We start from the raw sequence: 24,825 nt of genomic DNA on the forward strand, positions 1-24,825 counted from the left end.
CATCACTGTTGGGTGTGGTTACAGGTGCAGCAGAGCACATGTCTGACCATGAAGCTGGGTGTGATCCAAGTCACTGTAATATTTTTTGCTTTACCCATTTTTTATTATCCTTGGACGCCTATTTACATCAGGCAAATGGACGACTGATGAAAACTAGCTCTCTAGCTAATGATGGTGCAGTTGGACTAGCCCATGGTAACCAAAAGCTAATGCCTGGTTGCCAGCCTGATGTCCACTTTTAAAAGTAGGCTAAGTGTTGAGCCCTGTGTTGTCTTGTGAAGATGGCGTGCTGGATCAATCCCTACTAAATATCCAGATCCACATTTAAGCTACTGTTTTTTTAATGTAACTATTAAGTTTATTTTTACACTTAACCTCACAAGAAAATGGTGAAATTAAGGCAGAAAGTGGCAAAGAAAAGCTAATCGCTAACACACTATCTAGCTAGCTAGGAACATGCTAGCACCAGTTAGCCACAATAGCTCCTTGAGCTTCAGCTGTTTTCTCTTAACTGTGGCATTTACTCTTTTCTGAGGATTTTATTGATTGTGTATTATTTAATTTAATAACAATCTATTAACTTATACTTATTAAAGACTAGAAAAAACAACTCTCTCTTGCTAGCTACCACTTAGCAAGCTTGTTAGCTCAGCCGCTAATGGGACAGTAAGTTCACAAAGTTTATTCAAAGAAATATTTGTACCATTTTTTTGTCTCATTACTGTCTCCAACCATTTGATGGAGCAGTTACTCCTATAGAGTGTAATAAAAGAAAAATAGATGGTGCAATACAGCTAATGAGCTCTGAGCTCTGCAGGTCTCGATCCCTCAATGATCTGCATGGTCAGGACAGCTTGCTACTCTACACTGGTGCAAAATTGCGGGTTAAAGTTCACAAAATAGATGAAAAATAGTCTTTTGGCTAATTCTGGCATTTTCACCATGTGTGTTTATTATTTTGCACTGTCCCTTAAACTAAAAAATAAACTAAACTAAAACCAAAGTTGAAGTGAAAATATTTCTGTAAATGCACTGTAAGTCCACTGAACTTGGTGATTTCAATTGAATTTGCTATTTTAAAATGAATTTTCAAGAAATGTATAACCCCCCTTTCTGACCCTACCTGCCCCACTAATAATTTTCATACAGTCCCTAACTTAAGTCACGCACAGGTCGGAGTCCTGTAGCAGTGATATGTGTTTCTTAGTTTACGTGGCAGTGACAGAAAGAGCAGCTCATCAGTGATAGATTCAAAGCACTTTGAAAATCCAGCCTTTTTTCTTATCGTGTGCAGTATTTAATGTGGTAACTTACGAAAGATAACAGGAAGCAGATTTTACTAGATGATGTCATCACTGACCAAACAATGATTTGCATCGAGCCATTGAAGTATTACGTGTTGTACAGTTACGACGTGTCTGTTGACTGTTGTGTATATAAACTAAAAACTATTAACACTTTAACTGCTTGCTTCTAACATGCAATTTTTAACTCTCTTGTATTTTTTCCTGTCTCTGACTGTTACCTGTACAATTTCTTTGAATATTGTAAGAGAACGTGTGTCTCTGAATATACCTGTGTATATTAACACTAACTACCTATGTTTGGTTTTAACTCCCTCTTTTTTTGTTCAATAACTCCTCCCAGTGTCTTATCAAATGAAAATAAATGGAAGATGTGACTAAAATCTAACCTCTCCCTTTGTTTCTTTGCTTCTTTCTTCTTTGCTTTCACTACATCTAACAGCATTAACAAACCTCTAACATCTGACATTAATAACTTGTTTAAATATGAATGGGGAGAATTTATCAGTCAAGTTTTAGATGAAGATTTTTCTAGCATTTATAAGCAGTAGGAATAATGAATGGTTTTTAATGAACTATGTAGTTGTAATAAAATATTTAGTTGGTTTTTATTCTAAACCTCTCAGAAAATGATGAAATGAAGGCACAGTTGCATTGGAAAGTGGCAAAGGAGAGCTAACCGCTAACACGCTAGCTAGCTTGGAACATTTTAGCGCCAGTTAGTCACCATAGCTGCTCGAGCTTCTTTCAGTTCGCTCTAAACTGTTGCGTTTACCCCTTTCTGACTAATTTGTTTTCTTGAATGTGCATTATTTAAGAAAGGCCTATTAGGCTATATGTATTAAAGGCCAGAAAAAAAAACTCTTTTGCTAACTGCGACTTAGCTAGCTTGTTAGCTCGGAGGCTAATGGGACTTAAATTTGTTCTTCAGCTTTCAGATTAATATAGTGGGGTAAAAATTACAGTATTTCCTTTATGAATTGCAGTGGAGTAGAAAAATTAAGTAGCATTAAATGAAAATACTCAAGTAAAAGACAAGTATGTCAAAACTGAAGTACAGTAGTTAAGGAAATGTACTTGCCAGGGGTCAAGAAATATACTCAAGTACTGTACTTAAGAAGAGTAATAATGCTACTTCACTACAATTATTCAGTTATTTGAGGATTTTTGTAAGTAGTTTCTTTGGGGATTTAGTTGTTGTTACAAAATATAATCAACAAATAAATTAGGATGTACAGAGAAAGAAAAAAACACTTTACATGCCACCCAGCAGCATTTAGATAAGTTAAAACAGGCTCCTCCCTTAGCAGCTGCAACATGATGCACACATGAAAAGGCTTTGCATGGTTTATTTATATGTCATACTTTTTATATTTGTTGTCAATAACATTAAATTAGTGCATCATAATCATATTCTAATTGTACAATATAATCTGAAATGGGTCATTCTGCACAGTGAGTACTTTTGGTACTTTAAGTATATTTGATGCTAATACTTTTGTACTTTTACTTAAAGGAACACTTCACTCTTAAAATGACCATTTGTGTTTCAGTTATTCACCACGTGTTACCTTGAATTCTTGAAGAAAACTTATGTTTTTCTTGCCTCCATGGTGAACCTAGAATCCCAAAATGGAGAAATTTCTTGATTTATTGAAATTGTAGGTGTCCACGTTTAACAACAGCAAAACGATATCAAAACATCAGTTTACAAACTATCACACAACTCGCACAGTAAAATTCATTATTATATATTCAGGAGGATGTTCGATGTTTCTTAAATGTGTACTGCTGCTAAAACATTACAATTTAAAACAACTGAGTGCCCCATTTGAGTAGAGTTCATACACGTGCCTGTCCTTTAGGCTACATGAGTGTTTGTACTGACGTGTTTTAAATCTTAATGTGTTATCAAAAATGCATGTGTTTGGAAAGCACTGAGCATACGACTGGATAAATGAGACTTGGATTTTTCTGCACAGGTTGTGTGTAAGTTTGTATAAAAGTGTTTTGATAAGGTTTTGCTGTTGTGGCCCCCATTTAACTCAATTCATTTGTATTCTTCATTCACCTTGGAAGCATGCGAGAAAAACATTGTTTTCTTGTTGCGGGTGAGGTATTCCTTTAACCCAGTGCTTCCCAACTGAGCCAGCCATGGGGTCCAGATTTCACTGTAGTTGATTTTAGCGCTGCTCATCGTGGACTATATTGCTGTCATTGTTCATTTTAGTCAAAGCATACAGTTTGAAAACGAGGCACGGCTCCAACTAGAAAACAATGTTTTGATACATTGGATGTGCTGAATGTGCATATTAAGGCAGTACAGGAGGAGGTGCACATTAATAATCCTCCAGGACTGTAACATGCTCATGTTTAACCCAAACAATGTGTCATGTGACTGCAGTTGCTTCACATCCAGGTCGGAACACCTTCTCACCACAAACAAACCGCACCAGAGTTACTTTGGAACCGGACTGAGACCACCTCTTCAAGAAGGTCTCGGTACGGTTGTTTTGGTGCGCACCTGAGTGTGATTGCTGTGTTCACACCTGCCCAAATGAACCGCACTGAGGGGGCAAATGACCTTGGGTTTGATTGAATCTAACCAAACAGGGCAGGTGTGACAGCACCCTAAAAGTCAAGTGTGTTTTTTACAAACAAGTTTGAGTCACTTGCGTTCCATTCAGAATGGACGTGCGACCCACTTTTGGACCATGACCCACCCCTTGGGAACCACTGCTTTAAATAAATGGATGAATTCATGCTTTACTATTACAAGAGTATTTCTACACTGTGGTATGATCTGAGCACTTCTTCCACATCTGGTATTCAGTAACTTTCCACCTGTTACACAAGTCACAGGAGGCGTTATAGTTGTTGACAAATACATGAAAAATCACTACTAAAAATACACTTGTGTCTACTTACAACTAAATTATTAAGTGTTTTAAACCACATGCAAATTATTTGTTTCTCTACTGCCTATACGTACTGAATAGGGAATTAAAATAAAGTGTCACCAGGAAGCCATATCTACACTGAGGCTTGCACTCAGTGATCTCTCCGTCTCTTTCTCACACTCACATAAACATGGAAAGCCAGGAATGTTCATTCCCCCTTTTTTTAATTAGCCAAGCCTGGGAGCTCTCATGGGACACAAAAGAGTTCAACTGCTTTTGTTATGCGTGTGGATTCAGCCGTTACCATGGCCACCAGAAAAGTAAAGGCTCAGAATTTGGAAAGTTGAAAGAAGGAAGCTTCGTGGTGCCTCAGCCTGTTTTTGCTCCTCCATTCATGAGGCCTTTTTCTTACACAGAACTCCTCCCCTCTCTCTTTCCTCTCATTGCTTGTATTCATTTTTTTTAAAATTTTATAACAGATGTTTTGACTGTTCAAAGTGCTCAAGTGGCGTCGTTTTCACAGTTATTTTTCTCTTGTTTTCTTCATCAGGAGACGCCACATACCTTGACATCTTCCGGGAATTTTCCCACATGGCATCCCACAACCCGGAGAAGCTGAAACGAAGGAGTGTGCACTTCCGACACTCCTTCAGGTAGTCCGCCAGTGAGCGTCTGGAGAGGAGCAAAAACATGTACTTGAAAAGTGCAACAGCCACTTTCCATAGAAAGTCACAATTGGGGCCCAACATCAAGTAAACCTGATAATAAAAGCATATTTTCACTATCATAATAAATCTGTTTTATTTCCACAGAGAAATTCACCTTTGAAGTGCATCAAAGTGAAGAAGTCATGTCAATTTTTTGATGCTGTTCATGATCATTCGACTTTTACAATAGCTGCATTATACCTGCAAGAGTCCTGTGCTGTTCTTAGATCAACCTTTTATTTTGAAATGAGGATTTGCTGGTCTCTTCCTCTTATAAATGCATCTATGTATAAATATAGCATTGCTTTTGTACAGTGTTAACTTTTTGGATGAAATGCCAAGCACTTGTTTTGTTTATTTTCTTTGTTTTGTTCAACATGATCGATGTATTGAAGGAATACTTTACATAAATACATGTCCGTGTGTGTAATGCATGCATTTACTCCCATTATATTTCATACTTAAACTTGAATTCAGCTACAGTATATTGTATGGATAAAGAGTGTCATATCATCAGTTAGCATCATCGTCGGTCTTGAAGTCGCAGCGTTGTTTCTCTTGATGAGCAGTTGATTTTTGTCATATTTGTTTTGCATCGACTATGCTGGTGTAGTCTCGGTAATATTTTGTGGAAATGTACGTTGCAGTACCACTATGAAATGCAGTGCTTATGTTACTGTATACATGCTGTAGAGGCAAAAATGCTAATATATCTGAATGAGCAGGAATGCAGATGGAAGACGGATGAAAAATAAACGTTGTCTGTGTTTACACATGCAGTGAAAAGTCTTTTTTTTTGCCACATGTAGTGCATATGTCATGTCTCTATGTACGGTAGCTAAGACAACAGCAACATCTGGTGGTGAAAGTTGAGACCAGTTGGTCAAAAAAGAAACCCTGGCATCCTGCATGACAACACAACACTGGATGATCTCATGTTTTACAGTTGGATGATAGTTATCCAGATGAATTATATATGTCCACTCTTTATTATATCCTGCTTTCCAAACACATTCATCACATAATTTAACAGCTGTGTCATGAAGATAAGATTATTGTGCAGCTGCTGCAGAGCAGTGTAGGAACAAGTGCAATATAAAATATCAATCGGATGAAAATCCAACTGACAGCTTTAGTTACTTTGCAGACTGGATTATTAATACAAAATATAAATCAACGGGTCATTCTGCATTATGAGGACCTTTGGTGCTTTAGTATATTTTGATGCTCATACTTTTGTACTTTTACTTAAAAAGACTTTGAACGCAGGACTTTTACTTGTAACAGAGTATTTTTACACTGTTGTATTGCTACTAAGCAAAAGATCTGAGTACTTCACTGCCCTCTGATATATAAATGTAAAGTAGCATACAACGGAGATACTCCACTGAATTATAAGTACTTCAAAATTGTAATCAGTTACAGTACGTGTGGTAAATGTTCTTGGTAGCTTTCCATAACTGCATGTATTAATGATTCGGCTGCACTTACACTGACTCATGTTTCTTAAAATAGATTTAAACGGTGGTCCAGTGATGAGTAAGGAGTGAAACATAGTGAGTCACAGACGATCTTTGGCTCCATCACTGTGGCCCTTTGCATTATAGAAATCCTCAATAATAGATAAGGTATGCAGTACTGTTTTTATTTATATGGTATAATATGACATCCTTGGCTTCCAGCAAAATTGAATGATTGGTTAAAGTGTCTAAATGATCTCTTTTGGGAGCCCAATAGCTCAGCGGGTAGAACGGGCACCCAGGTACAAAGGCAATGTCCTTGCCACAGCAGCTGTGGGCTCCATTTCAGTCCATGGCCCTTTGCTGCATGTCGTCCCCTCTCTTTCTCCTTCTGCACTTCTGACTGTCATTAAAGGCCCAAAAGCCTCCAAAAATATCTTGAAAAAAAAAACAGGTCCGTTCTCACCCCAGAATCCTACTGTGTACTGAGACACTGAGAAAAAGTCATAATATTACGAGAATAAAGTCGTAGTTTTTAAGGAAATAACCAACAACAAACAGAATGGGTTTGAGGATGAACCTGCTTGTGGCAGCTGCTCTTTGTCTCAGGTGTGTTGCCTTGACACACACATTTGGTGATATTACGATTTTTTTCTCGTAATATTATGACTTTATTCTCTTAACGTTATTACTTTTTTCTTATTAAATTGTGACTTTATTCCCAAAATATTATGACTTTTTCTCAGTTACGACTTTATTCTCGTAACATTATTACTTTTTTTTATTAAATTGTGACTTTGTTCTCGTAATATTATTACTTTTTTCTTATTAAATTGTGACTTTATTCTCAAAATATTATGACTTTTTCTCAGTTGCAGCTTTATTCTCGTAATATTAAATTAAGACTTTATTCTCGTAACATTATTACTTTTTTTTATTAAATTGTGACTTTGTTCTCGTAATATTATTACTTTTTTCTTATTAAATTGTGACTTTATTCTCAAAATATTATGACTTTTTCTCAGTTGCAGCTTTATTCTCGTAATATTATGACTTCATTCTCATAACGTTATTACTTTTTTTTATTAAATTGTGACTTTATTCTCGTAACATTATTACTTTTTTCTTCTTTAATTGTGACTTTATTCTCAAAATATTATGACTTTTTCTCAGTTGCAGCTTTATTCTCGTAATATTATGACTTTTTCTCGGGGCGACTTTATTCTCGTAATATTATGACTTTATTCTTGTAATGTTATGACTTTTTCTCGGGCGACTTTATTCTCGTAATATTATGACTTTATTCTTGTAATGTTATGACTTTTTCTCGGGGCGACTTTATTCTCGTAATATTACACGTTTTTTCTTGTAATATTATGACTTTATTCTCGAAATCTCCTAAAAAAAATATCTTCAATATGGCCCTAATACTCCACCGTAGGTACGGAGACAAATGGACATGCTCTAAATATTGAGGGGGATGTGTCCCCCTGCGTCCCCCACAAAATCTACGCCTATGGATCTATGCATGATACTGTGTCAGCTGTTTATTGTTACATTTGTGACTTTTAAGGAGCTATCAATGGGTAGGCTCCAGTTCTAGTAACTCTTGCCTCTCATGGTGGCATTTCATCAGCAGAATGATTTCACTGGGAGTAGTCTTTACTGTTTGATGTTCTTAATTAATGAAAGAAAAGGTTTTAGATGTGAGAAATTGATTTTATATTTGCTGCATGAAAAATGATATCTCTGTTAATTCAGTGTTGCAGACTGATTTATTCTTTCTGGTTATGAATGTATTGTTCTAAATAATAATTCTGCGTGGAGATAAAGATGATTAATTAACTATAATGTTGCTGCCGTAAGAACCTGTTGATTAAATTCCACCGCTGACGTCCGTCACGTCTCGTCGTTACGTCGTCTCGGCAGGAAGTACGGAGAGCAGACAGCCCGTGATGATGATGATGAAGATGATGATGATGATGATGATGATGATGGAGCTCTGTCTAGTCGACAGTGCTCGTGATGATGCCATCTGACACCTCCAGTGACATTATGCACATTCGGCTCGCTTGACACGCGATGTGACTGCGGACTCGAGTCAGGTATGACTCGGATGCTCGTAGCTAGCTAGCTTAGCCGTTAGCTTAGCCCTCATCCACCCTGCTGCAGTCGGAGAGCTCCAGTCAGCAGGCGGCTAACAGCTCCAGCTGATCAGCTGCAGCACCACACACAGCCCGGCGAGGAGATGATGATGATGATGATGATGATGATGATGCCTTAATGTCAGATCGGAGACGGTGTGTGCGGTCATCAGATACAGGTACTGTCACCTTTGTACAGGTAACATTACAGCTTAGCTGACAGCTGTTAGCTTTTATCGCAGTGGCGTTCACGGACACCTGAAGGGGCAGGGGCCAGAAACCAAGACCCTGACCCCATTGTGTGATCAAGGTGGGACAAAGCAGGTAGACACGGTGGGAGCACACATTAAAAAAAACTGTCCCCTATCTGTTTCAAGATACTGGTCATTACTCCAGGAGTGAGACAATTAGTTGATTAATTGATTAATTGATGGGAATAAAACTGATGATTTGTTTCAAGTAACAAACACCTTACATTCTCTGGCTGCAGCTTCTCTAACGTGAGGATTTTCTGCTGTTCTTTGTTTTATTAACTGAATGTATTTGACATTTAAGCCCTCCGGCACACAGAAAGTGTTTTAGCAGCTGGAGGCGGCTTTTTGAAATTGTTTTTAATCAGAGTGAAGCTTTTTGCTGGCTGTATTTGCGTTGCTACGAGCCGCTCTAGACACCTGGCGCTTTTGCCTGAGCACTCTGAACTCCTCAAGTTAAAAGAACTTTAACTCAGGGCGGAAATGCACCCCACATCATTTCTGCTTTTTTCATTGTCCAGTGGGATGATGTGAGATGAAACCTGTGGTCGTCATGACAACAAGTTTACAGCTGGTAAACAATGGAGGAGAAACTGGTGGTAGCAGTTGCTGATACTCAGAGCTATACGGCCTGACGATAGACAGCAGGTTAAACTGCCCCCGAGTCATCCTAAAATATGCCTGGAAACATCCATCAATGTGTTGAAGCTCCTGGACCACCTGGTGGTGCTCCCCATGATCCAGCCTCTGTTTTAGGGTCTCATGTACCCACACAGATCTCCGTTTATCTGCTGACAGCCTCTCACCCTCAACCAGAGCTACAGACAGGACCCTCTGCCTCAACATTTTAGGAACTAGATACTGTGAAATAAATTTAAAAAAACGGTAGATTGATTACAAGGGAAGGTGGTTACCTGGCAACAATAAAAATGTGCAGCAAGTGTTTTTTTTTTTTTTTTTTTTTTTTACTAGTGGCATTCAATTTAAAAACAAAAAAGGTAGTGCGGTGCGCCTCGCATTTTGCAACCTGCACAATACTTTCTGTGTGATCAGAGCCTTAGACTTTAAAGAAAATGAAGGTACACAGTGTCGGGCTAATTATTCATTACTTGTATCTCTTTTAAAAAGTAATATTGCCATCAGTAATGTGTGGCACTCATAGTCTGTAAAAATAATGGATGTAGCTGCTGTGATGTCACCCATTGGTTTGTGGACTCTTGTGTCAAAGCCTCGAGTTCGGCATTTCAGCCGTCACCATCTCGGGGTTTTTTGATTCAGAAGTGACCATGTTGTCATGAGTGGGACAATTAAGCAATATCACACGAGAGGAAGTGATGTTGTACTGTGATATCGTCACGGCTGTGATTGTCTTCGGCCTCGTACCTACGACCGAATGACAGCCGTGACGATATCACAGTACAACATCATGACCTGGAGTGTGATATTGCTTTTATACAACAGTTCAACAACAGTTAAAATAGCGATGCTGAGTAAGAAAATGTTGACAAAAGGTGACAAAATAGATTATTTAGGTATTTTATTTTCCTCCGCCAACAAAAACAGTCGTGTCCCCCCCCCGCCCCCCCCCCACAGTGGTAGTTAGAATGTTCCCATGGCAACGCGTCAGCATTGATCAGCTGTTTGATGCGGAGTAATACATTGAGAGAGTAAACAAACCGTGATGTTGTACTCCAATATCGTCACGTTTTGAATGTCTCCTGGCCAATCAAATTGCTTCAAATTGCTTGGCCAGAACTAACTGTTGTATAATTAACAGTAGAGACCAAAACTGTTTTTTGCTCCAGGCTGCAAACATGTTTAGTCCTCCTGTATAGTTGGACATCTTCACATAGGGCTCTATGGGGTTGACTGGCTTCTGTAGTCAGCCCCAAGTGGCCAGCAGAGGAACTGCAGATTTAGCACTTCTGTGTTGGCTTCATTTTTCAGCCCCAGAGTATGCAGCTTGGTGGCACTATATACTACTTTTCTGTTACTCCCACAAAATTGGTAATCACATCCTTCAAAATTCAGACTTGGCATGTGCCTCTGTGTAAAAGTCAGAGTAATCTCCAGTAAGTGCTGCCAAGGCTAGATAGCGTGCAAATGTTTTTTTTACCCAGGGGTTTTCTGTTGCCTGTTACCAAGGATCTGTCTGAAAGATGGAGAGTCAATCATGGAGCCACAAGCTTCATTAGTTCTTTGTCCTTGTAGCCTGCAGCTGTCCATGATTAAAATCCAGTTTTGGTTGTTGAGCCAGTGTAGGGCTACATCCATCCTTCATGGCCACAGAGGGCTCATCTTTGGTGGGGTGTATTTCCACGAGCTTCATGTTGTGCTGTCGGTCTATGTCTTTCAGGACGTTTAAGGTTGTTTATTTTGCAGTGGAAAGAGTCTCAGTACCGCCACCTGGAACAATGGTGGCCTTCATCTTTCCTCCCAACAAAATCAAAGTAATGGGAATATTTCCAGCTGCTGAATGTGAGCGTTTCCATCTTCCAGACTAGTTGCTGCTTGGTGATGTACATGCATGACGATCCCGGAAATGAATGTGGTATTCATTGAATGCTGGATTTCTAGTCAGTAGGAGGGTGACAACAAAAGACTTATTTGCTTTGGGGTAACTTTAATATTATTATTGAAATTCTATCAGTAATTTGTTACAATACTCGTACAAGAAAAGTTGAGGTAGGTACATTACACCATCTTGTGAGGTACGTGCTCTGTTACCAAAGTGTATGCAATGTCCAGGTATGTAAGTGAAGGTGGTGTTTAATAGTCTGTAATCCAGTCTTGCTGCCAAGTCATATGGATCTATGTTGTGTATTATGATTAGTTTGTCCAAATGTTGCTTGACCACATTGGCAGGGACAGGTATGAGAGTGGGTACCTCACAAGATGGCGTCCCCTGTCCACAAACATTTAATCCTGCGTGACGTTGACTTCACATTGTCTGTTGTTTTGACAGGTCAAGCCGTAAGAAGATGTCACATTGCATTTTTTTTCACTATGTTCAGATATTTTACAGACTAAATCAGTGGTTCCTAACTGGTGGGACATTGTCCAAAAGTAGGTCATGGGTCCATTCTGAATGGACCGCAAGTGACTTGCAAACGTGTTTATTTTTAACAACCACAAGGCCAACCATAAGTGTGACACACTGGGTGTATTAAACTGTGTGGACCTTGAACTAATGATGAAGGACAAATCTGGACCCTGTTGATGGAACCACTGGACTAAATGTTCAGTGCGCTCCACTCACCCCAACACCGTTACAGACCAAGTAAACCCCCTCATGGCAACAACACTCCCAGATGGCAGTGGTCCCCCAGCAGGACAATGTGCCATGCCACACTGCAAAAACTGCCCAGGAATGGCCTGAGGAACATGACAGAGCGCTCAAGGCATTGACATGGCCTCCTAATTCCCCAGTCCCCAATCCTGAGCATCTGTGGGACGTGCCAATACCCCAGACGTACTGCCCATCCACGGTTGGGCCTCTACAGATTGGACATAGCTCTGACATGTCAAGGTATGGACACAGGAAGTCTGGGGATGCCCTATGGTGTCTGGCACCAGGGTCTTCACGGCAGATCCTTGGAGTCCTGTGGGTTGCAAGATGACACACCAGCATGTTCCAAGGATGCTCGATCAGATTTGGATCTGGGGAATTTGGAGGCCAGGTCAAGGCCTTAAGCTCTTTGTCATGTTTTTCAGTCATTCCTGAGCAGTTTTGTGTGGCATGGCACATATGAAACAGTGGGTTCTTGGTTGTCTTTAGCATCAAATACTTTATCTTCTTCTGTCTGGTTATTTTTGAATGCAGCAACTTGTACCTTTTCTGCATCAATGTATGGTGTACATGTCTGTAATTTTGTCAAAGTCCTCTGCTTCTTTCATCTTTGTATTGAGGGGGATGTGTCCCCTGCATTCCCTGCAAAATCTACACCTATGCATGGTATTACGGTAGGTAGAAATCCTGAAGGTATAATTTTCAGAACTTTCAAAAATACAGACACTTCTCTCTGTACTGAACTGATACAGAGATACTTTATCGAGGTAATGTATTGTAGTGCACATCATGCACCACCAGAGGTCAGTCTCTTCTGGTGGAACAGGGAGTTGAGCTGAGAGAGATGGCGACAGTGAGTGGTGGGGATAACTTTACAGGACTAGTAAACGACAAAAATATCTTGCCACATTAAACTTCTTCCACCTACATAAGCAGTTTATTAGCCACATGATTTTATTCAGCACATCATCTCCGTTCAGCCTACTGATGTGTCTGTTTCTGCTGCAGTAACATGTCATCAGGTCCTCCAGCAAGAAGGGCACTTATTTCCTATTTGTCCATTCATCTGTGGGCCATAAGTGTTGAAGCCAAGCAAAACTTGTCTAAGTAGGCTACTTGGATATTAGAAACACAGCACTGTAGCCTAGACAGTGACATACATGTTACAATGACTTCTATCACCAGTAGCTGCTGCTGATCTTTAATTCATCCACAGACATGGCGTCGCAGCTCCAGGTGTTCTCCTCGCCCTCTGTGTCCTCCAGTGCCTACTCTCGTTCAAAGAGGCTCAAAGTGGAGAATCCTGCCTGGGATGTGTCAAACCAGCTGGGAGATAATGGTTACTACCAGCAGAGCCCCACCCAGGGAGCTGCACCCTCCACTTCTGGCTCTAACTTCAACCAAGTGTACAACTCCAACCAGGCGCATCCTCCGACAGCCGGCTCCCGGGAGCAGACGGTGGTGCGGGCAGCAGACAGCACAGGTAGCGTTCGTGGACCTCCCTCCTCCTCTTCCTCATCGTCCTCGTCCAGCCGTCGTGTCAAGGATGCAGAGTCCTCCTCCCAGCCGTGCGACCTCTACCACAAGCAGTACAGCTTGAAGCGGAAGAGCGAGGAGGTGGACAGCAGCGACAGCGTTCAGATACTGGAGGAGCTCTCGGCCCCCGTGGTCACGAACCGTACTGGTGGTGGAGGGGGAACCACCACCGCTCAGTCCATAGCACATTCCACTTCTACCACAAAGAGCAGCAACTCCCACAGCGAGGGCGACTACCAGCTGGTCCAACATGAGATTCTGTGCTCGATGTCCAACAGCTACGAGGTGCTCGAGTTCCTGGGACGCGGCACCTTTGGTCAGGTGGCCAAATGCTGGAAGCGGGGCACAAATGAGATAGTGGCGATTAAGATCTTGAAGAACCATCCCTCTTATGCTCGACAAGGTCAAATTGAAGTGAGTATAGTGTTTTGGAAAGAATAAAAACTCTAGGGTGAAAAGCAGAAAGCTGTTCTCATTCCTTTACCCTAAGCAGCCGATAAACGTCCGTAAATCTGCTTAGAAATCACAGAAGAAGAATCAGATCTTGCCTGATAATCATCAAGTTTGGAGTCATCCTGTAATAATTGTCTGAACATCAACAAATACACTGCAAACAGTAACTGCTCATTGCTAAATTAGCATGACTTTTAATGGTAGTAGTTCCACTTTCCCTCATTCACTTAATCTTAGCCCTCAGTGTTACGCAACAGCTTTTGTCGCACTGAGGCCACTTCGAGAGCAGAAGGAGGGTCAGCTGGGGACGAGCAGCGATTGAAATGGCACCTGCCCTTGTTCACTTTCAGTCTATACTATCATGGATCGACTGCCAGTTGTAGACTTAGCGTTGTACTGCTTTTTACAAAACATCAGAGGTACTCATTTCAATGAGGTTAAGGCGTCTTCTGCAGACAACTGCAATATTAACTGCAGTTGATTATTAGCTGCATCAGTGTCTGATTTAGAAATGTCTGTTGGTCTGCAAAACAGCAAGTTATTATCAACTGCAATTAGTTATTTGACATTTTTCAGTGTCGATCTCATCAAGTTCACTTCAGATTTTCAGAAAAATGGTACGATGGCGGTGTCAATTCCCCAAAGGACAAGTCAACAAAGGCTTGTTATATGACTACGAAACGCATCCATGATCTTTGGCTGATTCGAGGCGTCCATATTTGCTTTGTTTCCAGGCCGTATTAATAAATGCAAAGTTAGATATATCAGAGCTTGAAGAGAAATCCAAGTTTCCCAGTTGTAATTTTGACTTGGAATTTGATGTGAACGCCATTTACAAGTACACTCTTAATTACACCGAGTCCTATGTGACATGAATGTAGCATACTGTACTTTATGCTTGCAATCCCCAAAGATTATGGGATGTATGGGAGCAGTGCTAAGGCTCCAAGTATTGTTTCAACATGGTTGCTAACACTCTACTCTATCCATTCATATTAAGGATTTTTAGCTAACTTTACAAACAGCTTTACAAAAACGGTCTAAGGTCACATGAAATTTTCAAACTGTATTTATTCTGGTAAGAGTATGCCGTGCTAAGACATGTAGTAAGTCTGCTAAAAGCCTGTCAATAAAGGGAGTGTAAAAGAGTTAAAATACAAAACATGGTTAGCTACTGTTCTCTTTGTCATTATTGATTTAGATTAATAATCACAATTATATCTTCATCGTTCTCTCCCTCCTCCCTGCAGGTGAGCATCCTCAGCAGGCTGAGCACAGAGAACGCTGATGAGTTCAACTTTGTCCGCTCGTACGAGTGTTTCCAGCACAAGAACCACACGTGCCTTGTGTTTGAGATGCTGGAGCAGAACCTTTACGACTTCCTGAAGCACAGCAAGTTCAGCCCTCTGCTGCTCAAGTGCATTCGGCCCATTCTGCAGCAGGTGGCCACGGCGCTGATGAAGCTGAAGAGCCTGGGGCTGATCCACGCCGACCTGAAGCCCGAGAACATCATGTTAGTGGACCCTCTGAGGCAGCCGTACAGAGTCAAAGTCATTGATTTTGGCTCGGCCAGCCACGTGTCCAAAGCGGTCTGCTCCACCTATCTGCAGTCGCGATACTACAGGTGAGTGCGTCAGCCTCGACTGTGCAGGAAGGGATATGAATAATATGTAAATTACCTGCTGTGATTGTGTCATATGTCCATGTGCCTGCAGAGCTCCGGAGATCATCCTGGGCCTTCCTTTCTGTGAAGCGATCGACATGTGGTCGTTAGGATGTGTCATTGCTGAGCTGTTCTTGGGATGGCCTCTTTACCCTGGCGCCTCAGAGTATGATCAGGTCAGCTGCAGCACTCTCATGTAATATATTTAGTAACACTTTACTTGAAGGTATCTACATAAGAGTGACATGACACGGTCATAACTATGACATAACATGGTTATGAACCTGTCATGAACATTATGTACCTGTCATAAAGGTTTATGACTGCTGTCATTAAGTGTCATTCGGTTTTTGTAATGACAAGTTGACATTGATCAAAGTGACATTACCAGAAGTTGTCTTTGTCATGACAAGTTGACATTAAATTTGTTTGGGATGTCCTTATTATGACAACTTGACATTAACCAGGATGACATCATCAGAAGATGTCTTTGTCATAACAACTTGACATTAACAAGAAATGCACCTCTTTTTGTGTTTATGACAAGTTGACATAATGATTATTATTGTTATGACAAAGACATCTTCTGATGATGTCATCCTGGTTAATGTCAAGTTGTCATAATAAGGACATCCCAAACAAATTTAATGTCAACTTGTCATGACAAAGACAACTTCTGGTAATGTCACTTTTTTTTTAATGTGAAGTTGTCATAATCAAGACAACCCAAACAATGTCAACTTGACATGACAAAAACCAAATGACACTTAACGACAGCAGTCATAAATGTTTATGACATTACACAATGTTCATGACAGGTTCATGACCGTGTCATGTCATAGTTATGACAGTGTCATGTCACTCTTATGTCGATACCTTAAAGTAAAGTGTTACCATATGTTCTAAATTGACCTTTATTGTCTGTCTTAATAGGAAACTAATAAATAATCAAATACATTTTTAATCATTTCACAAGTTCTTTATTTAAAGAAGTAGGAGTTTTGGGGAGTTTGCTTTCTGGTGGGGAGTTTGATGAAAAGATTGATACCAGATCTGACGAGAGGCATAGTTCTGTCTAGTTTTAGTTGTGAATCCACAGGTCAATTCAGTTTTATTCATAAAGCCCAATATCACAAATCACAATTTGCCTCACAGGGCTTTACAGCGTACAACGTCCCCTCTGTCCTTTGCACCCCCCTCACAGCAGATAAGGAAAAACTCCCTAAAAACATCCTTTAATGGGGAAAAAATGGCAGAAACCTCAGGACGAGCAACTGAGGAGGGATCCCTCTTCCAGGACGGACAGACGTGCAATAGATGATGTGACACACACACAGTTTTATGCATCTGGCCCTGATGCCAGTCCCTGGGTCAGATTCCTTGCAAAATCAGACAAAACGATTTACAGCACACAGACTGGTAGAGCCTATATTTGTGTTATATATTTTTCCCAGGCAAAGTTTATTAGCCAGTTAAAAGAAGCAGAAGGACATTTTTCTGTCAAGGCCTTTTTTTTCTTCCTTTTTTTTTAACAACTTTTTTATATTGGGGGTTTTCAAAGTTAAAAACGCATTGACAGTGGTTTAAAAGTGAAAACAGAATTTCTGATACAAATATATCGAAAATATTCAACAAATCAAAAATACATTTAAAGGGTGAGCTGTCATACATGTATAGAAGAGACACAAGTAAGTAAGTAACTATTGTTTTTACAGATAAAATGTACATTAGCATTTTAATTTGAAAATATTGAAAAATTATATTAAAAAGAGAGAAAAAAGAGGGACACTGGAGGGGATTTAAAAGGATATCAGAATGATCGTGTTTTGTATCATTTATCATTTAGGCTAGTTGGGGGAAGGAGGTAGTGCTCTCTTCTTGTTGTGGTCTATAAAGGATTGCCAAAGTGTGAAAACAACAGTGTGGTTTTACAGAGGGTGACGTGGAATTATTTCCTTTTTGCGTGTCTTTTAATGTTGACATATCATCTGATAAAGGGAGTCAGTAAGTGGGTAACAGAACAGAAATGAACAAACTTTACACAGCTTAACACACACACACACACACACACACACACAAACAATAATCATTCCTATAAGGTCTGTATATCAAGATGCCAATCATTTACTTCTGAACAGAGCCAGGCTATCTGTTTCCATCTCTTTCCAGTCTTTATGCTAAGCTAAGCTAAGCAGCTGCTGGCTGTAGCTTCATCTTAAACAAACTGATATGAGAGTGGTATCAACCTCCGCACCCAGCTCCTGACAAGAAAGCAAAAGAGCACATTTCCCGAAGTGCTGAATTTTTCTTTTAGGGGTTTTTTAGCACTTGTTCTGTGACTGTGACTGTGTACAAAGTGAAAAAAGACGTTTCCTGTTGTTGGCAGGGTGTCAGACGTGAGAGGAAAGTGTGTGTTGATTATTATCAATACTTTAACGTCTTCAGACCATATCTGGGGACATTTGACAGTTTAACTAAAACAATAACCACATGTTTTGCATAGTTTTGCATACTATGTAAACTAACACCTCCTTGTTCGGAGGCAGTCAGCCCTCAGGTGATGATATCTGTATAAACATCTGTTGCAACTGACATTTTGTGTTTGTTTTCATTGTCTCTCTCAGATTCGTTACATTTCCCAGACACAGGGCCTTCCTGCAGAGTACCTGCTGAGTGCAGGAACCAAGACCAGCCGCTTCTTTAACAGAGGCCCCGACTCCAGCTACCCCCTCTGGAGACTCAAGGTGAGTGACTCTGCGGCGGTAGAGTTCATTTTGTGTTATGTTGTTTAAACATCCGAACATGCACTCACAATTTTTAAGGCCGTCCACGACCTCGCTCGTCTGTACCTCTCCGAACTCTAGCGTATCCACACCCCCACCTGCACTCTCAGGTCTTCCTCTTCCATCCACCTCACTGTCCTGCCAGCCCGTCTGACCGCCATGGGGTCTAGAGCCTTCAGCCGCTCTGCCAGACTATCACAGGGCTGACACATGGAGACAGACAACCATTCACACTCACATTGATACCTACGGACAATTTAGAGTCACCGATTAACCTGCATGTCACGGGGAGAACATGCAAACTCCACACAGAACGGCTCCCCCACCCTGGGTTCGAACCCTTCACCCCAGGGGGACATTTATATTCACAGTTTTTGTGTAATGACGTCTGTGTCGTCTTGTCATCATGTCTGGTTAGTCATGGAACAAAGGGTTGCTGACGAACATATTTAGTCATAGTTTTCGTTAACGAAATTAACACTGTGCAGAGATGTAGATTTCTGAGGCTGATTTTATCATTAAGTGTGTGCACATAAGATATACTGAGGTGTTGCTGTGGTTATTGTTGTGCAGACTCCTGCAGAGCATGAGGCGGAGATGGGCATCAAGTCAAAGGAGGCACGGAAATACATCTTCAACTGTCTGGATGATATGATGCAGGTGAGGAGGAGCTGTTTGATTTCAGTTTACAGTGATGTGGTTGATAGAGCTGGTTTTGGAACTGGTTATTTCACATACAAAGCAGATCACTTTGAGCTGTGATGGGAAGACGTTTGGGTGTGTCAGGATGCAGTTTGGCAAACACAGACTTCCTGTCACTCTGCAGGTGAACATGACAAACCTGGAGGGGACTGACATCTTAGCAGAGAAGGCTGACAGGCGGGAGTTCATAGACCTGCTGAAGAAGATGCTGACGTTGGACGCAGACAAACGAATCACGCCCATGAAGACGCTGAACCATCCCTTTGTTACCATGACGCACCTGCTGCACTTTCCTCACAGCTCACAGTAAGTGCAGGGCTGTGGCAGTGGTGATTGTGGTGGATGTGGTTTAGCATCACAGTGCAGGACTCCACCTTTGTTCCTTTTTCCTCATCATCATTATTATTCTTTTTTTTTGGCAGCGTGAAGTCCTGCTTCCAAAATATGGATATATGCAAACGCAGATGCAGCGCCTTTGAGAATGGAAAAAATATGTTTGCCAGCAGCAATACCCCGAGTGCAGCCACCAACCTCACTGTCACATTCAGTAGCCAGCTAAACCAGCACAACCAGGTGAGAATATTCTCCATTAAACAATTCCTGTTGATCCAGTTTTTACTTGTAACTGTGAAGTGATGGCTCTGGGGCCTCATGTATTCACCGTGTGTGTTTGCTTAAATCCTGCATTCGCTCATTTCTACACACACAGACTCTGATTTACTCCTCTTGTGCTTCAGAGTGTGAGTTCCTAAAGACGTGCATTTCCATTTCTATTTGAAATTCAGTAACTGACACCATTAGCGCCTCCTGTTTCTCTAGTGCTGCTCCGCTGAGCCCTTGTTGCTGCATATAAAAGATCCTGAGGATTCAATGAAATCAATCTGCATTAATGATTAACTGTTACGCTTCAGTGCCAATCATTTTAATTGATTTAATTAAGCCGCATGTATTTTCTGTTATGCTAAAATAATTTTGCTTTAATAGGGTCATAGACGTGGGACTGCAGTTCTTCATCAAACTGCTCCCATACTGTGTCTCCATTTATTTATCTTTGTACACTGTTTATGGGCTGACAGGAGCAACATCATTTTTATGAAGCCTTTCTTGTTATATTTAAGGAAGATCTCTCACGATCTAACTGCATTAACTTATAATAACTAACTGTACAACAACAAATGTAGTGTGGAAATACTGGGAACATTGCAGAACACAGTGTAACAAAAAATAAGACCTTTACCAGGAACTAGGTTTACAATGGTATGAGATTTTTAGGGTACATTAACTGTCTCAGAAAATATTGCGGTTTCATGGTAATTTGGTTTTACAGGATCTATATTTTGATCATGAGTGCACTTGTTTGTTTGTTCTTGTTCACACAGACTTATTTAGAACGTGTTCTTGCTTTTTTAAATGAGGCCCCTTTGGATGTTTTTGCTGAATTGGACTCATCTTTTCAGGCTTTGGTTACAGTTCGTTTCCTGCATCTTGTATCTTCCAGATGGCCTCTACAGGAGGCCAGTCTCTGTCCCTCAGCAGTAACGTCCCGTTGCTGAACTACCAACCTGGCCTCTACCAGCAGGCCACCATAAACATCCCCGGCCTGACCCAGCAGGGCGTGCCGCTGCAGACCAGACCCACCCAGCTCTGCGCCCAGACCGAGCCCTTCCAGCAAACACTCATAGTTTGCCCTCCCACCATCCAGGGTGAGAGAGCAAGATGTTTGTGTCATGTTAATGAAAGTAAGGAAGCATTCACACTGGCTGCTTTAAACGAACCCTGGGCCGCTTCCATGGATAGTTCGGTTGATTTGGAGTGGTGTGAACGCTCATTTGAACTCTGGCTGAATTTATAATCCCAAATTTCTTATGTCCTACGTCCTATTTTACACATTAGATTTCACATAATACCAGCTGCTTCTGTCTTCTCCTTACAGGTCTTCAAACATCTAGTAAGCCCTCTGGTTATCCAGTGAGGATGGACAACTCTGTTCCCTTAGTTCCTCAGAACCAGTCGTCCCAGTCTCTTCACATCCAGCCCGGCATGCTAGCACAGGTAGGACCCACTGCATGACCAGTGGAATGTAACTAAGTACTTTTACTAAAGTACAGTTTGGAGGCACATGCGCTTTACTTGTGTATTTTCATTTTATGTTACTGTATACTTGTACTTTTCATCAGGAATTATCATAATTTTTACTCCACTACATTTATCTAACAGCTGCAGCTACTAGTTACGTCACATATTGAAACAAAAAATAGAAAACATAGGCCAGAGTACAGAAGGATGTGTAGGTATGAAGGAGTTCAGATAGGTAGGAAGGGGCTGGATTATGAAGGGCCTTAAAGGTGAGAAGCAGAATCTTGAAACTGATGCGACATTTAACAAGAAGCCAGAGAAGCTGCTGGAGAACTTCTCCGCTCTACATGCAAATAAACACATACAGCATTTCATTTACCGTCTGCTGCTGCTGTATTAGCTTCTGCTCGTCGACGGTCCTTCAGCGCTGCATTGAGCTGTGTAACAACAGCAACAGAAAGTTTGCTTATCCAGACGGAGAGTCGGAAAAACAAGGACGTCAGCTGAGTAGGTTGTCCTCAGCGCACACACTGCTGAAAGAATGTGACCAAATGCAGCCAAAACCGCCTCTGAATATTGTCTGCGTGATCGTATCTCAAGACGTGTTGAGTGATCAGATCAAAAGTGGACAGCTCTATGTGCTGGTGTAAAAGCACCCAATATGTCCTCAAGACAAATGTTAAAACCAGGTATAAATACGGCCTCTGAGTGGTTAGACAAGTAAAATTGTTAAATTTGTGCAGTAGAACTTAGTTTTTTTCTTCTTGTTTATCCAATTAACCATCTCACAATCCCCCAGATTTATCTTGTGACTCTTTGGAAGGTTTGGAAGCACTAGACTAAGGGCCTGTCCCAATACCCACACTTCCCCTAGAAATACCCACTTGCACTTGGTTGTGCGCGTTCATGTTTAGGCTAGTGGTGTCCCAAAACAGAATTGAGGTAGTGGAAGTGGTTTCCAACACTTAAAACCCGCCCTAGATTCCAAGGGAGCCCCGACCCACACTTTCAACGAAGTGGAAGATGAAATTTCCCTTAACACCTTGCGAAGTCAGCAACTTGGGCAAGTTTTGGAAAACAATTTGTTACTGTATGATCGGAATGTAGGCTATACAAACAACAGATGGTTGGACTAGCGTAAACTCATCAGCAACTCGGTTGAACACAGCGTCAAAATGTTTAAACAAATTGGGGCGTCGGTGGCTTAGTGGTAGAGCAGACGCCCCATGTACAAGGCTGTTGCCGCAGCGGCCCGGGTTCGACTCCAGCCTGTGGCCCTTTGCTGCATGTCACTCTCTCTCTCACTCCCCCTTTCACACTTGTCTATCCTATCAATTAAAGGCAAAAAATGCCCTAAAAAATATCTTTAAAAAAAAAAAATATATATATATATAAATATATTTAAACAATCCATTCCATCCCAAACAAAATCGATCAGAACTAGAAGACATCGTAGGCGCCTCCTGTTTTCAGCATTTCTTCTCCGTTTATTCATCAGACGGAGGAGAATAAACATAGCACAGGTAACAAGCGCTGCAGCTGGCATTTTCAAACCTGAATGACTACTGATACCTTGCATCGCTACTACGCATGACATATGCCTGCACGTCAGTAGGTTTGTGCCGGTTTGAAAATTTTCCAACCGGTTTGATTTAAAGCCAAATATCTAACTGAACTGATATATCGAATTATATACCTAATTTTACCACTGGGGGTCGCATTTGAGCTATTTTTCCCAATAAAAGCCCATTGTAGGTGTAATGCGCTTCCAATCCACTAGGTGGCAATAATGCTGTATTAACCGTCAATACACACAAGGTTACACAAGAAGAAGAAGCAGAAGGACACCAAGACTTTAGGGCAAAGATGGTGGATAAACCAGTAATAATAGTAGTAATAGTACAGTATAGTATATACTGTATAGTACAGTAGTAATCCAGTATCTTTGGTTAGGGCAACAAACTGAATGACTGCTGACTCCCTCGCACTTTTCCCCGCCCCCAATGAAATTTGATCTCTTGCAGCAGACAGCTGAGCGGAGCGGAGCTGCTGAGTACCTCCGCAGCTTCCGAGACAAACTAAACAAAACACTTGTAGGCTCCACTTCATTTATAAACAACCATAAACCTTATTAAGTTGTCATAATGCATGTTACAACGCAAGAAACCGGAAATCGGCACATGCCTACACGTCAGCCACACCAATTTGCATGAAGTGGTGTCTCATTTCTTAGGGAAAGATCTCTACCCTAATATTTCTCACTTCCCTCATCAAGGGTTATCTCGCAAATGAGGGCACTCAATACCAAGTGGAAGATTTGAGGGGTAGAAATGTGATTGGGCCTAAAACTAACTTAACTGTATAAATTAGTTAACGCTATAGTGCGTAACTTCTGTTGCCTCCCAGCGGATAATGCGTTATTACAACTAATAAGCCGGCGGCACTTCATGTACACAGAGTAACACTCGCCACACACCGTGTACACAGAGTAACACTCGCCACACACCATGCACACAGAGTAACACTTGCCTTTGTGGTAGGATCCACTTCTGCACCGTGTCTCGGCCGCTTCTCCGCCATGTTGCTTTCTCTTTCTACCTGGGCTCTACCTCTTGCTATGACACTCTCCGCTCTTCCTCCCCCTCCCTTCTTGTTGTGAGGAAGCATTTCCTGTGCGCCAGCGGGGGAATGTCACTAGTCGACACGCATACTAAAAATGATATACAGTACAGGCCAAAAGTTTGGACACACCTTCTCATTCAATGCGTTTTCTTTATTTTCATGACTATTTACATTGTAGATTCTCACTGAAGGCATCAAAACTATGAATGAACACATGTGGAGTTATGTACTTAACAAAAAAAGGTGAAATAACTGAAAACATGTTTTATATTCTAGTTTCTTCAAAATAGCCACCCTTTGCTCTGATTACTGCTTTGCACACTCTTGGCATTCTCTCCATGAGCTTCAAGAGGTAGTCACCTGAAATGGTTTTCCAACAGTCTTGAAGGAGTTCCCAGAGGTGTTTAGCACTTGTTGGCCCCTTTGCCTTCACTCTGCGGTCCAGCTCACCCCAAACCATCTCGATTGGGTTCAGGTCCGGTGACTGTGGAGGCCAGGTCATCTGCCGCAGCACTCCATCACTCTCCTTCTTGGTCAAATAGCCCTTACACAGCCTAGAGGTGTGTTTGGGGTCATTGTCCTGTTGAAAAATAAATGATCGTCCAACTAAACGCAAACCGGATGGGATGGCATGTCGCTGCAGGATGCTGTGGTAGCCATGCTGGTTCAGTGTGCCTTCAATTTTGAATAAATCCCCAACAGTGTCACCAGCAAAACACCCCACACCATCACACCTCCTCCTCCATTCTTCACAGTGGGAACCAGGCATGTGGAATCCATCCGCTCACCTTTCTCTGCGCCTCACAAAGACACGGCGGTTGGAACCAAAGATCTCAAATTTGGACTCATCAGACCAAAGCACAGATTTCCACTGGTCTAATGTCCATTCCTTGTGTTTCTTGGCCCAAACAAATCTCTTCTGCTTGTTGCCTCTC

General features: G+C 41.3%; 2 protein-coding genes across 6 annotated transcripts in view; both read left to right on the forward strand.

The window, feature by feature from the left end:
- acap3a (ArfGAP with coiled-coil, ankyrin repeat and PH domains 3a) overlaps window positions 1-5,662 on the forward strand; it is a 56,059-nt gene extending 50,397 nt beyond the window's left edge. For all 3 annotated transcript variants that reach the window (XM_049581380.1, XM_049581381.1, XM_049581383.1), the window contains one exon: window positions 4,755-5,662. In XM_049581380.1, coding sequence (XP_049437337.1) covers window positions 4,755-4,861 — 107 coding nt within the window. In that variant the 3' untranslated portion in view covers window positions 4,862-5,662. The remainder of the gene's footprint in view (window positions 1-4,754) is intronic.
- A 2,630-nt stretch (window positions 5,663-8,292) lies between these two features.
- The window catches only part of hipk1a (homeodomain interacting protein kinase 1a), a 32,843-nt gene continuing 16,310 nt past the window's right edge, over window positions 8,293-24,825 (forward strand). For 2 of the 3 annotated variants that reach the window (XM_049581351.1, XM_049581353.1), the window contains exons 1-10: window positions 8,293-8,694; window positions 13,272-14,005; window positions 15,295-15,668; window positions 15,760-15,883; window positions 18,332-18,451; window positions 19,064-19,150; window positions 19,317-19,498; window positions 19,615-19,765; window positions 20,691-20,895; window positions 21,126-21,244. In XM_049581351.1, coding sequence (XP_049437308.1) covers window positions 8,655-8,694; window positions 13,272-14,005; window positions 15,295-15,668; window positions 15,760-15,883; window positions 18,332-18,451; window positions 19,064-19,150; window positions 19,317-19,498; window positions 19,615-19,765; window positions 20,691-20,895; window positions 21,126-21,244 — 2,136 coding nt within the window. In that variant the 5' untranslated portion in view covers window positions 8,293-8,654. The remainder of the gene's footprint in view (window positions 8,695-13,271; window positions 14,006-15,294; window positions 15,669-15,759; window positions 15,884-18,331; window positions 18,452-19,063; window positions 19,151-19,316; window positions 19,499-19,614; window positions 19,766-20,690; window positions 20,896-21,125; window positions 21,245-24,825) is intronic. The other variant, XM_049581352.1, reaches the window with a different exon arrangement.

The sequence above is a fragment of the Epinephelus fuscoguttatus genome, linkage group LG7 (genome assembly GCF_011397635.1).
Source record: "Epinephelus fuscoguttatus linkage group LG7, E.fuscoguttatus.final_Chr_v1".
In the NCBI taxonomy this organism is placed as follows: Eukaryota; Metazoa; Chordata; class Actinopteri; order Perciformes; family Serranidae; genus Epinephelus; species Epinephelus fuscoguttatus.